The 13,883-nt window shown below is 38.5% G+C and overlaps 1 protein-coding gene across 1 annotated transcript in view; it reads right to left on the bottom strand.

Annotated features, from left to right (window-relative positions):
- USP28 (ubiquitin specific peptidase 28) overlaps positions 1-407 on the bottom strand; it is a 71,524-nt gene extending 71,117 nt beyond the window's left edge. Inside the window, exon 1 of the mRNA XM_044669571.1 lies at positions 297-407. Coding sequence (XP_044525506.1) covers positions 297-407 — 111 coding nt within the window. The remainder of the gene's footprint in view (positions 1-296) is intronic.
- Positions 408-13,883: the final 13,476 nt, after the last annotated feature.

Below are 13,883 nucleotides of genomic sequence, written 5' to 3' on the forward strand. Positions count from 1 at the left end.
ACTGCCGCCCCCCGCCTCCGCCTCACAACCCCCCCGTCCTGGGTTCGGTTCCAGCCCCGCCCCCTTCGCTCGCCCTCCCTTAACCTGGGCGCGCGCGCGCCCCGGGCGGGCCCACCCCTTCGCCGACACCGTGGTCTGCGCGCGTGCGCATGAGGTGGGGGGAGGGAAGGAAACGGGGCTGCTACACGTGCACGCACGCTCGAGGTCGATGAGGCGAGCGGCGGGAGCGCGCGCGGCCCAGAGAGCTCCGCTTTCTCCCCTCCCCCCCGCGCCAGCAATCCCACACGCCCACTCACGTGACTTTTCCTCATCTTCCTAACGGTCGCCTTCTCCTTCTCTGCTTCGGCGGCGGCGGCGGTTGGGATTCGGGGTTCGTTGTCTGCGGAGGAAGAAGTTTTTGGAAGCATAGCTGGCCTTGTCCTTCAAATCTCTCTCCCCTGGCCCTCCTACACTAACCCGTAGCCTAAACCGGCCTCTCGTCCCTGTTAAAACAGCGGTCACCTTGAGTACCATGCCTTGGAAGAAGTTCCCAGAGGGACTTAAAGTGCCTACTGCTTCATTTAACCTCAAAACAACCCCTCTAATCTAAAAGGGGAAACTGAGGTAAACTGAACAGCTTGATGGCGAGGCATTTCTTGAGAGTAATTTGTTGACTCTCTTGGATAACCCAGCGTGTATTGGGGAGAGAGGGGGGGAAGGGATAACTTAATTTCAAACTTCAGTCAAAAATAAGAGTACTTTTAAATACAACCTCAGAAGCAACAAGTGCCCAGACGACGGGAATAATAAAGCAGTAGTAAAGGCCCAAATTTTGGCAAAGGTTCAGCCCAACATTGGATTTACCAGGCTTATTCTATTGGTGCTTACAATTTAGGGTTATGGAGCTGTTGATGTTTATAGTTTTGCCTCTTCACTTTTTGAGCTACACAAAAAGTCTGCTCAAAAAGGATTGATTGTTTTTCTCATTTTAATCCACCCTATATTCCATTGCCTGAAGTTATATATCTATATTTTTAATACCCTTTCTTTGCTTGACCAGCTTATTTTCTTGGTTTTTCAATGGTGGAAAGAAATGTACAAAAATTTCACAGAATAAAAAGTTTTTGAAGGGTCACAATGTGCATCGATGGATAGAACACAGATTAAATCACATAGATCCATCAAAATTAACTTATGCCAGGGAGGCAGCTAGGTAGCTCAGTGGATTGAGAGTCAGGTCTAGAGACTGGAAGTCCTAGGTTCAGATCTGACCTCAGACACCAGCTTGTGTGACCCTGGGCAAGTCACTTGACCCCCATTGCCTACCCTTACCACTCTTCTGCCTTGGAGCCAGTACACAGTATTGACTCCAAGACAGAAGGTAAGGGTTTAAAAAAAAAATTATGCCAGATTGTGTCGTTGTCTCTATTTTCCTTAGTGATGAAATTTCCTGTCTTGGCAAGACTCCATATTATCCTATACCTACACCTTCAAAAAACAGAATTGTAGCTAAATAGAAAATAATGGGCCTAAGTTATGATTAAGCCTCATTCATTTATGTTGAACTTACTATGACTCTAAATCTAGTAAATTATTGGAAGCTCCTCTTGCTCCCCTAGGGAAAAACTTCCTTCTGGGAATTACAAATCTTGACTGCGTAGCCTGTAAGAGACACACTGTCCAACATTGAACTTAATGAGCAAGTCCACATCAAATCTTGGCCATTAGTTGGCAGTCCTCACAGTGATCAAGTATCAAAAGTAGATGTCATGGGACATTTTGCTGTCGCCAAAAGGAATAATTTTCTTGTTCCTCTGTTTAAAAGCCCAGACGTGATGGCTACAGATTACATTATTGGATTTTAATCATTGCAAGATAATTGGGGGGAAAGGGGAGTGGAAATATTGTGAATGATGAGCAATAAACAAAACTCAGAGTGAGGCAACAAATTTGAGTCATAATAAGGGTTCCAGAACAGTCAGAGAAAAAATAATATTTCTTGTGGTCTGAATCAAACTTAGAATGTAATTGGAATTATAGTAACCATCATAGATTTGTTGAAAGAGAAGAAAGAAGGGGAAAAAATAAGAGAGTAGGGTGAGATGAGAAGCCAGAAAAGAGCAAAAGAGAAGAAAGAAGGGGAGGAAAAAAAGTAAAATTGGTATAAAAGGAAGAAGAAAGGAACTGGAGAGAGAAAAGTATGGTTGAGTTTATTTTACTTCCTTTGTAAATAGTAAGTGGCACAGTAGATAGAGCTTTGGATCTGGAGTCAGAAAGGTCTGAATTCAAATCCTGCTCAGATTGTTCCTGGATAGCCATGAGCAAGTCACCAAACTTCTCATTCTCAATTTCTTTATCTGGAAATGGAGACGATAATACCTCCCAGAGTCATAGTGAGGATCAAATGAGACAATATTTGAAAATCACATTGTAAACCATAAAGCCCTATGTTAAAGCTAGCTATTATCATCATCATTATTATTACTTCCTAGCTGGATTTGATTACTTAAAACTAGAACAAATTTGAAATGTCTTGATAAGAGTTTCCCTTGTTGGATTCTACCATTGGAGCAATATTTTTTCAGAAGGGTCCCAGGGGTTCTTAACCTTTCTTCTGACTGGATCCCTTTGGCAGTCTAGTTAGGCCTATGGACCCTTCTCAGAATAGTGTTTTTAAATGTATAAAATAAAATAAATGGGATTACCAAGGTAACAAATTATACTGAAATATAGTTATAAAATATATATATACATATATATATTTTTAAAATATATTTAGAGATCCCAGGCTAAGAAACTTAGATACACAACAGCTGCTTCCCTAGTTACCTGGAGTCTAAGAATTGAACCTCATTAAACATTATTTGGAAGGAAAAGGGTTAAAGGAAATGATACTGATTCTATTTAACTCGAAAAGTAAAATGTTAGTCCAATAATATAAGGTTAAATTTTGAGACTTCAAAAGAAAGTTTTAAAAAGGTCTCCAAAGAAAGATTTCCAACCTCTATTCTTTCTGCCATGTTTCACTAATGTGGATAATATAAATGCAGTGTTTATACAGGGTTGGGATAACTTTCAGTGAGCTAATGTTAAACTTGGTACAGAGAAAGGAAATTCTTGGTTCTCTTTGCCTAGTTGGAGTTAAAACTTCAGTTAACAATAACTTATGCACTCCTACTTAGTACCTCACCAGATTTCGAGGACAGGATTAACTCTCCTTTGTCTACCTTTTTTTTTAAAAAAAAAAAAAACATTTATTAATATTCATTTTTAACATGGTTACATGATTCATGCCCCTACTTTCCCCTTCACCCCCCGCACTTCCCCCACCCATGGCCGATGCACATTTCCACTGGTTTTATCTAGTGTCCTTGTTCAAGACCTATTTCCAAATTGTTGATAGTTGCATTGGTGTGGTAGTTTTGAGTCTACATCCTCAATCATGTCCACCCCAACCCATGTGTTCAAGCAGTTGTTTATCTTCTATGTTTCCTCTCCTACAGTCCTTCCTCTGAATGTGGGTAGCGTCTTTACCATAAATCCCCCAGAGTTGTCCTGTGTCATTGCTTTGCTGCTAGTACAGAAGTCCATTACATTCGATTTTACCACAGTATATCAGTCTCTGTGTACAGTATTCTTCTGGCTCTGCTCCTTTCGCTCTGCATCAATTCCTGGAGGTCTTTCCAGTTCACCTGGAACTCCTCCAGTTTATTATTCCTTTTAGCACAATAGTATTACATCACCCGCATATACCACAGTTTGTTCAGCCATTCCCCAATTGAAGGGCATCCCCTCGTTTTCCAGTTTTTTGCCACCACAAAAAGCGCAGCTATAAATATTTTCATACAAGTCTGTTTATCTATGATCTCTTTGGGGTACAAACCCAGCAATGGTATGGCTGGGTCAAAGGGCAGGCATTCTTTTATAGCCCTTTGAGCATAGCTCCAAATTGCCAGCCAGAATGGCTGGATCAGTTCACAACTCCACCAGCAATGCATTAATGTCCCAATTTTGCCACATTCCCTCCAGCATTCATTACTCTCCCCTTCTTTCATTTTAGCCAATCTGCTAGGTGTGAGGTGATACCTCACAGTTGTTTTGATTTGCATTTCTCTAATTATTAGAGATTTGGAACACTTTCTCATGTGCTTATTGATACTTTATTTCTTTACCTGAAAATTGCCTGTTCATGTCTCTTGCCCATTTTTCAATTGGGGAATGGCTTGATTTTTTATACAATTGATTTAACTCCTTGTATATTTGAGTAATTCGAACCTGTCAGAGTTTTTTGTTATAAAGATTTTTTCCCAATTTGTTGTTTCCCTTCTGATTTTAACTTCATTGTCTTTGTTTGTACAAGAGCTTTTTAGCTTAATATAATCAAAACCATTTAATTTACATTTTGTAATTTTCTCTAACTCTTGCTTGGTTTTAAAATCTTTCCTTTCCCAGAGATCTGACAGGTATACTATTTTGTGTTCATTTAACTTATTTATAGTTTCCCTCTTTATATTCAAGTCATTCACCCATTCTGAGTTTATCTTGGTGTAGGGTGTGAGATGTTGATCTAAACCTAATCTCTCCCATATTGTTTTCCAAATTTCCCAGCAGTTTTTGTCAAATAGTGGATTCATGTCCCAAAAGTTGGGCTCTTTGGGTTTATCATACACTGTCTTGCTGATGTCATTTACCCCAAGTCTATTCCACTGATCCTCCTCTCTGTCTCTTAGCCAGTACCATATTGTTTTGATGACCGCTGCTTTATAGTATAGTTTAATATCTGGTACTGCTAGGCCCCCTTCCTTCACATTTTTTTTTTCATTATTTCCCTTGATATTCTTGATCTTTTGTTGTTCCAAATGAAATTTGTTATAGTTTTTCCTAATTCAGTAAAGAAGTTTTTTGGTAGCTTGATAGGTATGGCACTAAATAGGTAAATTAATTTGGGTAGAATGGTCATTTTTATTATGCTAGCTCATCCTACCCATGAGCAATTAATGGCTTTCCAATTGTTGAGATCCAGTTTTATTTGTTTGGAAAGTGTTTTGTAGTTGTTTTCGTATAATTCCTGTGTTTGTTTTGGTAGATAGATTCCTAAGTATTTTATATTGTCTAGGGTGATTTTAAATGGTGTTTCTCTTTCTACCTCTTGCTGCTGTGATGTGTTGGAAATATATAGAAATGCTGATGATTTATGTGCATTTATTTTGTATCCTGCAACTTTGCTAAAGTTGTTGATTATTTCTACAAGCTTCTTAGTTGATTCTCTAGGATTTTTTAATTAGACCATCATATCATCTGCAAAAGAGTGACAGCTTAGTCTCCTCACTGCCTATTGTGATACCTTCAATTTCTTTTTCTTCTCTAATTGCTACTGCTAGTGTTTCTAGTACTATGTTGAATAGTAGAGGTGATAATGGGCATCCTTGTTTCACTCCTGATCTTATTGGGAAGGTTTCTAATTTATCCCCATTGCATATAATGCTTGTTCATGGTTTTAGGCATATACTGTTTATTATTTTTAGGAAGGGTCCTTCTATTCCTATACTTTTCAGTGTTTTCAATAGGAATGGATGCTGTATTTTGTCAAAGGCTTTTTCAGCATCCTTTGTCTACCTTTTGATTGAATCAACACAAGCTTGAACTGGGTGGAGAAGTTTGAAAGCCACTTAGTGAGTTCACACCCTATTTGGTGCTAGATGAGAAGCCAGTAAGATACTTGGAGAGCTCCACCCTTTTTTCTAACTCAGGCAGCCAGAGACTTTTGAATTCTTTGGGGAGTTTACACACTCAGAAACTTGTGAATCCTAGGAGGAGAGTTAAAACCTTTAGAGGTAAGAAGTCAATCCTGCAGACACTGCCCCTGAGCAGTACTAAACAATTGGGAAACTGTGATAGGCCCCTGTGAAAAGGGGCAGGGACAGGAAACCTCCATAAAAGTCATGAAATCCTTGGGCTGAGGGCAGTCTCTTGAAGTTGAGTCTAGTGGAGAGTGTCTCCTAGAGATAGTCTTCAAGGGAACTTTGTTGGATACTACAGTGTGAATTGTGGCTTCAACTTAGATTCTGACTCCTGGACTGCTTTTGGGTGAGTGAAAAGGACTGACTACTTTCCTAGTTTCCTAAGAGACTTGGACTTCCTCCATCTTTGAGGAAGCCTCGTAGTTACTATTGGCCCTCCTGACTGAAAACTAGTATAGGTATTTTCTCTAACCTCTCTCAACTTTCTCTACTTTATTGTTTCCCCTCTATTTTGTAAATAAACTTCTAACTTGAGATATAATAACTTCTGGCAACCACGTTATTTCACAAAATTTAAGTCCAACCACTAAATTTAACCTTTACAGTACTCGGGAACTATCCCTTGCAATAACCCTTAACCTGCCTTTCCTATCCTCCCTTTGGTCTCAAACAAACAAACAAAAAAATCCTACTAACAATAACCATAGAAAAGCATTTCAAATAATTATTGCTCTTATTTATATATCTCAAGCTATGGAATTCTAGAATCTATATTTTAAAATGAAATTCTCAAATAGATGTGTGCCCTCATCATTTTGGAAGTTCTTTCCAGTGATGTTTATCATAACTCATCCATGCCATGCCATCTCCTGTACAATTTTTGCTCTTGTCCTCTAAAAGTTTGCCATAGGGTGTTGCTTTTCTCTTGCTTTCTTTTCTCTTTCCAGATCATTGCAGGGATACCAGTGGAACATTCTGGTTGTCTAGCTATCATCCTTCAACCTCCCTTTGTGTGAACAGCCTTTTTTCTTTTTCTATCATAAATTTCTTTCTTTTTACTAATATTCTTCAGTTCTTTATTGGGTATGTGAGTCAGCTTGTTTAAATCCACCATACCCTTCTCTGTTGCCCTCCCTGATCTTCATTTTCAATTCTTCAGATAACTATAACGATCCACAACTTTCACCTATGTGACAATACCAGTTAGGTGTTGCTATTTAAAAAAAAAAAAAAGATAGGCCCTTATTTCTAGTTTTACAACTTTCTGTAGTTAATCCTGCTCACTTTCTCCATCTTATTTAATTCTGAAACCAATTCACTGTCCATTTGGATATTATTAATGGATATGCTCTATGTGCTGTCCATCCAGTTGTATGTAATAATCTGGACAATGGTAATTTTTTATCCACTTAGTCTCTCCTTTTGGATGGTTAGACCAAATTCTTTTGAGTAGTTACATAGCTTTTTCAGGAGGTTATGTAGCATTTAGTATTTCTTGAAACCAGCCAACATTATACATAAATAGAAACATTTATTGAGCCTAATTATCCATAGGATATCTCTTTCTAAGTTGGATACTGCACCGGATCTCTTCCATCACAGGAAACAACTTTGGCAATCTAAATATCCCTGTTTTATGATTTTCTTGATGTGTATAATCAACAGATTACTGAACAACATTATTACTTTTATTTTATCTTATAAGGAAATCATGATGTGACTTTAATGAATGGATGGGAGAAAGTCTTAAAGATGACATTTTACTCTACAAAATCAAATTATTTTTCAGTATCAATAAACAATAATATGCACATGATTATCTTGGTATCCTCTACAACTTTCAGTCAGCAACATAATGATAAGGATAAAGTCTATTATAAAATATCTTCCGTAAGTATAGGAGTAGAAATGGAAAGGAAGAACATATGATATCACTTATCACATGTATATATTAGGTATATGTTTTGGGGTGTAGGCTTTAAAAGATTGCCCTATAACAAAAATGAATAATTTGGAGATATCAAGTGATAACATTTGTACAACCCAGTGGAATTGCTTGTTGGCTCTGGAAAGGGGAGGAAAAGAAAATGAAATCATAGAAACATGGAAAAATATTTTAAAATTAAAAAAATCTTCTGTAGAAGAAGATGCTTGTTCCCCATCACTCTAAAGAATATGTCACATATCACTCATATTAGGAATGTAGTTCACTGAAGCCTCCAGATATTTTTCAGTACTCTTTGGGTTCAGTCATTTAACCAGGCCTGAATCCACCTAACTTTACTATCCTAATCTAGCCCACATCTTAATATATTATCCACAAAGAATGGGAAACATTGCCAAGTGGTCTGCTAAGCCTCACTGGTATAAGCTTCCCAAGTTCCTTATCCCTATTCTCACTTCCACAAATGAGTTTGTCTCCCCTACAGAGTTCTACAGGTACAGCTGAGGAGTTGAGAGATTTCTTTCTCTAATCCATCACCTTAAGTCCACTTTCCATTGTGTTCTTCCAAATGTTTTCTTTTAATAATTAGTGCCTCCGTATAATTTAGCCAATTAATAAGAATTAGCTTTTACAAAGGGATATTTGCTTAGAAGATATAGTAAGAACAGAAGCACAAATCATTTCCTCTAAGGCCTCAGGGCACTTTCTTCCTTAGACAACCTCAGTTCCTGGGGACAGTGGGCTCAACCTTAATCTAGTTATACTAAGCATTTTTAAAAACTTAAGTTAACTTCTAAATATAACTGATACAGAGTCACCTGTTACTACCACTTGACTGCTTTCTATTTATTACTATACTAGGTCAGGTAGGTCCCTCACATCTTCACTCCTTACCAGGGTTGGCTGTCAGCAAAATCTGGCATCAGCTCCAACTCCCAGACCTTGGGCAGCTCACTCTCCTCACATTTCAGAGTTCTCCTGGTTAGGTTCAATATTCCTTCAAAGATCAGGAAAGAACAGATTCACCGAGGGAAAGAACAAAGGTTTATATTCATGGCCACACATGGAGCCAGGTGGGGAGATTAAAGCCTGAGGCCTCTCTCTTCACTCAGAGCCTCACAGCATATCTTCTCTCTATCACAGTTGGAGAAAAAGGATAAAATTTTAAAAAATGCTTTTTGAATGCACATGAAGTTTCAGCTCAGTAGCCAGTTAAAAGTCCATTTCTTCTTTACCGCCTGATTAGCAGACTGAAAAAAATCATAACTTTGTATGCTTTGAAGTCTATAGGAAGATTGCATCAGCCAACAATGAGCTCGTGAACTGACCAATTTCCATTACACAGGTCTACAATAGCACTCTATCAGTTTAGTGACCTTTTAAAAAAGGCAATAAGGTTAGTCTGGCATGACCTATTCTTGATTACCTACTAGATGGTAATAGATTCCCTTTCTAAATTTTCACAAAGCATTTCCTACTATTCTATAATTTTGCCAAAAATCTAAATCAACCTCACTAGCTTTAGGATTCTACTTGATTTATTTTTTTTGAAATTCAAGACATTTACTTATTCTTGTTTCATTGTCTGCTTTTTAATTTTAGCAAGTCTACACTAATTCTCACCAGATATGAATAATTTTTATGTAGAAATTGAGGGGACAGTTGAGTAGCTCAGTGGATTGAAAGCCAAGCCTAGAGACGGGAGGTCCTAGGTTCAAATGTGGCCTCACATTTCCCAGCTATGTGATCCTGGGCAAGTCACTTATCCCCCATTGCCCAGCCCTTACCACTCTTCTGCCTTGGAACCAATACAAAGTATTGATTCTAAGACAGAAGATAAGGGTTATTTAAAAAAAAGATTATAAAAAACTGAAAACTTAAAAAAAGAACTTGAGAGCACATAATTAAAATAATTTTCAAAAACATGAAAATATATAAAATGAAATACTTTTTGTCAAAATTTTATTCCTTACCACACTCACACTAGCCTCAGCCTGTGTATTCTGGCAACAAGGATAAAAGAACAAGCCCAAGCTTTTACATACATAAAATCAAGTTGGAGTCAGCCAATCTAAGTGTGGCTGTAAGTCATATAACTTCTTAGACTCAATTGTTTATGTAAATAGTGATCATACTTACAGTATCTAACAAAGTTGTTTTGTAAGATACACGGGAAAATATGCTTTGCATATATCAACTAGAATAGTATTTATAGCTTCCTTATAGTAGTAATGTATGAGGGTAACCTACTTGTCAAGGGTAGTAAATGTCTGATATGGGATTTGAACTTCAGGTCTAGGGCTTTATCTACTGGACTGTCCTCTAAGGCAATGTGAATAGAAGTTTACATGCCCTTCCTGCTTTGGAGCTTTCTTGGCATTTCCAGGGATCATTAGAAGGGAGTATCTTAGAATACTATCAGTTAGGCAAGGACAGAGATGAAAAAGAGCTTGACAAGGCCTCCAAAATCAGAAAGATTATATAGCTAAAGCTATAGTTGAGAACTGGGAACATTCAATATTTTAAAGATAAAACTCTTCTTTCCAGGTATCATAAATAAAGCTGCCAATTACTTCTGTGGTTTCCTATTTTGATATTAGATGTATAACCTTAGGCAACTCATTTCATCTCTCTTTAGACTGTAGAGGATTAAGTTTTCTAGTAGAGGAGTTGAACTTTTTTTAGATTAAATTCTTATTTTATTAAAATATTTATTTTAATTTAAAAAACTAAAATTTTTTAGATTTTTTTTAGATTAAAATCTCCTAAGTTTACTTTTAGCTTAAAAAACTTTGGATATTGTGGAACCTAGAGAGAGTCATAATTAAAAATCCAGACCCCTGTATAACATTATAGAGAAACAGGCTTGTCTGTAGGAATTCCTAACTTACAGACCTTTGGTTTCCAGACCTCTCCCCCTTATCTGAAGGAATTCCTACCTTGAAGACCTACCCCTATCCCACCCCTTGCTGCCTATCACTCTATAAAAACCCAGCTTGACACAGCTCGTGGTCACACACCAGCCTTTCAGTGTGAGACCCTAGCTCGAGCTAGACAATAAAAATCCCTTTGCATTTTGCACTGCTGGCCTCAGACTCATTATTGGGATCTACTCTGTGCACTTCAGATGTGTATCTAACTGTATTTATAGTTCTTTAAATCTTGTTCTATATGGTTCATAGACTTAAAGTTAGAAGAGACCTTGGAAGTTATCTAGTCCAACCTCCTCCATTTATATATAAGGAAACTAAAGTCCAGAAAGGTTAAATGACTGCCCTAGGAAGAAATTCGGCCCCTACCCAGAGCCCAGCGCCAAGAACTTTATAGGACCTACACCTTAGAAGAAATCACTGAGCTAGCTTATGGCTCCGAAGCATCATAGAATTCAGGGAACTTATATACTTTCTGGGGAACTGAGAACCCACCTAACTGGGACCACCAGTACTTTCAGGTCTATTACTAGTCTGCAACTCTTTGAGATTTCAAGTTGACACCATGTATACAAATAAGTATTATAATTGTTTACGTGATTAAATACTTAGAAGTCTGAGTGGCATGAGATCAAGGTGAGAAAGATCACTTGAACCTGAAGGCATAAGAAAAGGCTTCATGAAGGAGGAAACTCTTGGACTGAAGAAAATAGAAATGTGAAGAATGGGGGTTGTTCCAGGAATGTACAATATTATAATAAGATATAAAGGCAGGAAAAGGGAGGAGAAGATCAGGGAATGGGTTGTAAACTTGGAAATAACACAGAACTACCAAAGTAGTCAGTGTGTGAATGGAATTGGCTCACCCTCATTCATTTGTGTAGACTTAGCCACCAGGAATAATGTCACCCCACCCAACTTAGAATTAAGTGGGGAGGAGGATTGTCACACATGTGACAATAAGTAACAAATAAAAAAGAAGGGACTGCCCTTTGGGCAGTTCAAAACAGTGTTGAGGCTGCCATTTGTCCACTTGAAATTGGAGGTGGATGCAGGAAGTGACGAAAGATGCTATCTTTTAAATATGATGGTAATTCCTGAAAAGGGAGTTGGAGTTTTGAACTTGGTGTAGAAGGATCTCTGGTGAGACCTCAGACTGCTTCCCTTTGAATTGTCACATGGGTAAGTTAGGCTGACTCTCTTTCTCTTCCCTTGGCGTTTCTGGAGGCTCTTATTGGAGGAGGCCTTGTGGCTAGAAGCCTTGTCTAATTAACCTCTGTGCCCCCTCTGCTGGGGCCTCCAAAATCTCCCTGGTTCAAGCCTCTAGTCCAGGCCAGAGCTTCTCTCTCTCAACTTCCCTATCTTCAACCTTCCTAATTGTAAATAAACCACCATAAAAGTCATCCTGACTTGGGTCTATTTTATTTTGAAATTGAGTTAATTGATTTCTGGCGACCATACCCTAAATATCTAGTTTTCCCCTCTTACAGTCAGAAAAACCACTGTTTAATTTAGAGTCTGGTGCTGAAACTTTTACAGGGGTCTACACCCTGGACTCTGGGGACATTATCCCAAGAAATGCTAGACGATGACTCCAAGTAACAAAGGAACTTGGGGAACCTATATACTATTTGGGGAGGTCCAGGGGCAAGGAAAGATGATTGACATTACTATAGCTACAAGGAAATGGGAGGGTTCAAACTATATTAATCAAGCTTGGGAAAGGAATCATAGCCAGAGGCTAGGGTGTCAGGGAATGGGCTACCTACAATGGATACTAAAAGGGTGGTCCCTGTTCAGGTGTGGTTCTTCTTGGGAAAGGGTCTGGTCTCTGATACAACCAACAGGGAAGACTATCCAAGACAAAAAGGGTACTTAGCATATGCTTAGCTCCACCTAACTGGAATTGTAGCTCCATTATTTAGTCTGAAACTGCTAACCAGAGATTCCCTTCATGGTGGATTCTCTCAGGAACAGGGAACTAGGACAAGTTTTGGGGTCTCCAATTTACAAGCTAGCCCTAAAACTTGGGGTTTATCAGATCTTCCTAGGCTACAAGTTTGGGGTTTCTAGATTCCATGTTGAGGGGGTAATAGTCCATTTTGACCAGAAATTAATAACGTGGAGAAAAAGAAAAGGATGAAATATGAAATAAGATTGAATGGATAGGTTGTAGTCAGCCTTGAATACTGGGCAAAAGTGTTTGTATTTCATTTGCTAGGCGGCAAAAAGTGATACAATGAGGCCTGTATGTCTGGAAAATTAGTTTGGCAATAATATGAAGCCTGGGGATAGGAAGACTGGTTATGAGGTTGTTGCAATAGATTTGAATGGGGTAACAATTACTTGAATTAAGGTGGTAGCAGTAAAAGTGGAAAAAGAGGGGATAGAAAGCAGAGATGTGGCAGAAGTATATCAAGGAATCATAGAATTTGAGCCAAAAGACATCTTAGAGTTTATATTGTCCAACCCATTTTATAGATGAGGAAACTAAGGCTCAGAGCTATTAAGTAGCTACATAACAATTAACTGTTAGAAGAAAACTCTGAACCTAGGTTTTCCTTCATGACTTCAAATCCTTCACTCTATCCACTATGCTAGTGGATATTATGTTAGTTGATTACATGTTGGAAGCTGAAGCCAAAGAAAAAGTCAAATATAACCATGAAGTTACAGAATCAAAATTTTATAGTTGGAAGAGACCTCAACTTCCATCCATTCCAGCTCAAAACTGAAAAGGAATCTCCATGCCAATACACCTTAAAAGCAGTTATCCAGCCACTGTTTGAAGGATTCTAGTGAGGGAGACCAATTACCTCCTGATGCAGTCCATTCTACTTGTTAGGGATTTTTTTCTGACATAAAGGTAAAGTTACCAATTTGCAAATTTATAATCTTTGAGTGAAACCTAGGATATTTTGGATCTAACTGATTTAATCATACTAGTAAGAGTTGTTGTGGCCCATCCTGCATTTTCTTTTTTATTAAAACCCATCCCTGGGGGGCAGCTGGGTAGCTCAGTGGATTGAGAGCCAGGCCTAGAGATGGGAGGTCCTAGGTTCAAATCCGGCCTCAGACACTTCCCAGCTGTGTGACCCTGGGCAAGTCACTTGACCCCCATTGCCTACCCTTACCAATCTTCCACCTATAAATCAATACACAGAAATTAAGGGTTTAAAATTAAAAAAAAAACCCATCCCTGGGGGCAGCTGGATAGCTCAGTGGATTGAGAGTCAGGCCCAGAGATGAGAGGTCCTAGGTTCAAATCCAGCCTCAGACACTTCCCAG

Source organism: Gracilinanus agilis, chromosome 3 (genome assembly GCF_016433145.1).
Source record: "Gracilinanus agilis isolate LMUSP501 chromosome 3, AgileGrace, whole genome shotgun sequence".
NCBI classification, from domain to species: Eukaryota; Metazoa; Chordata; class Mammalia; order Didelphimorphia; family Didelphidae; genus Gracilinanus; species Gracilinanus agilis.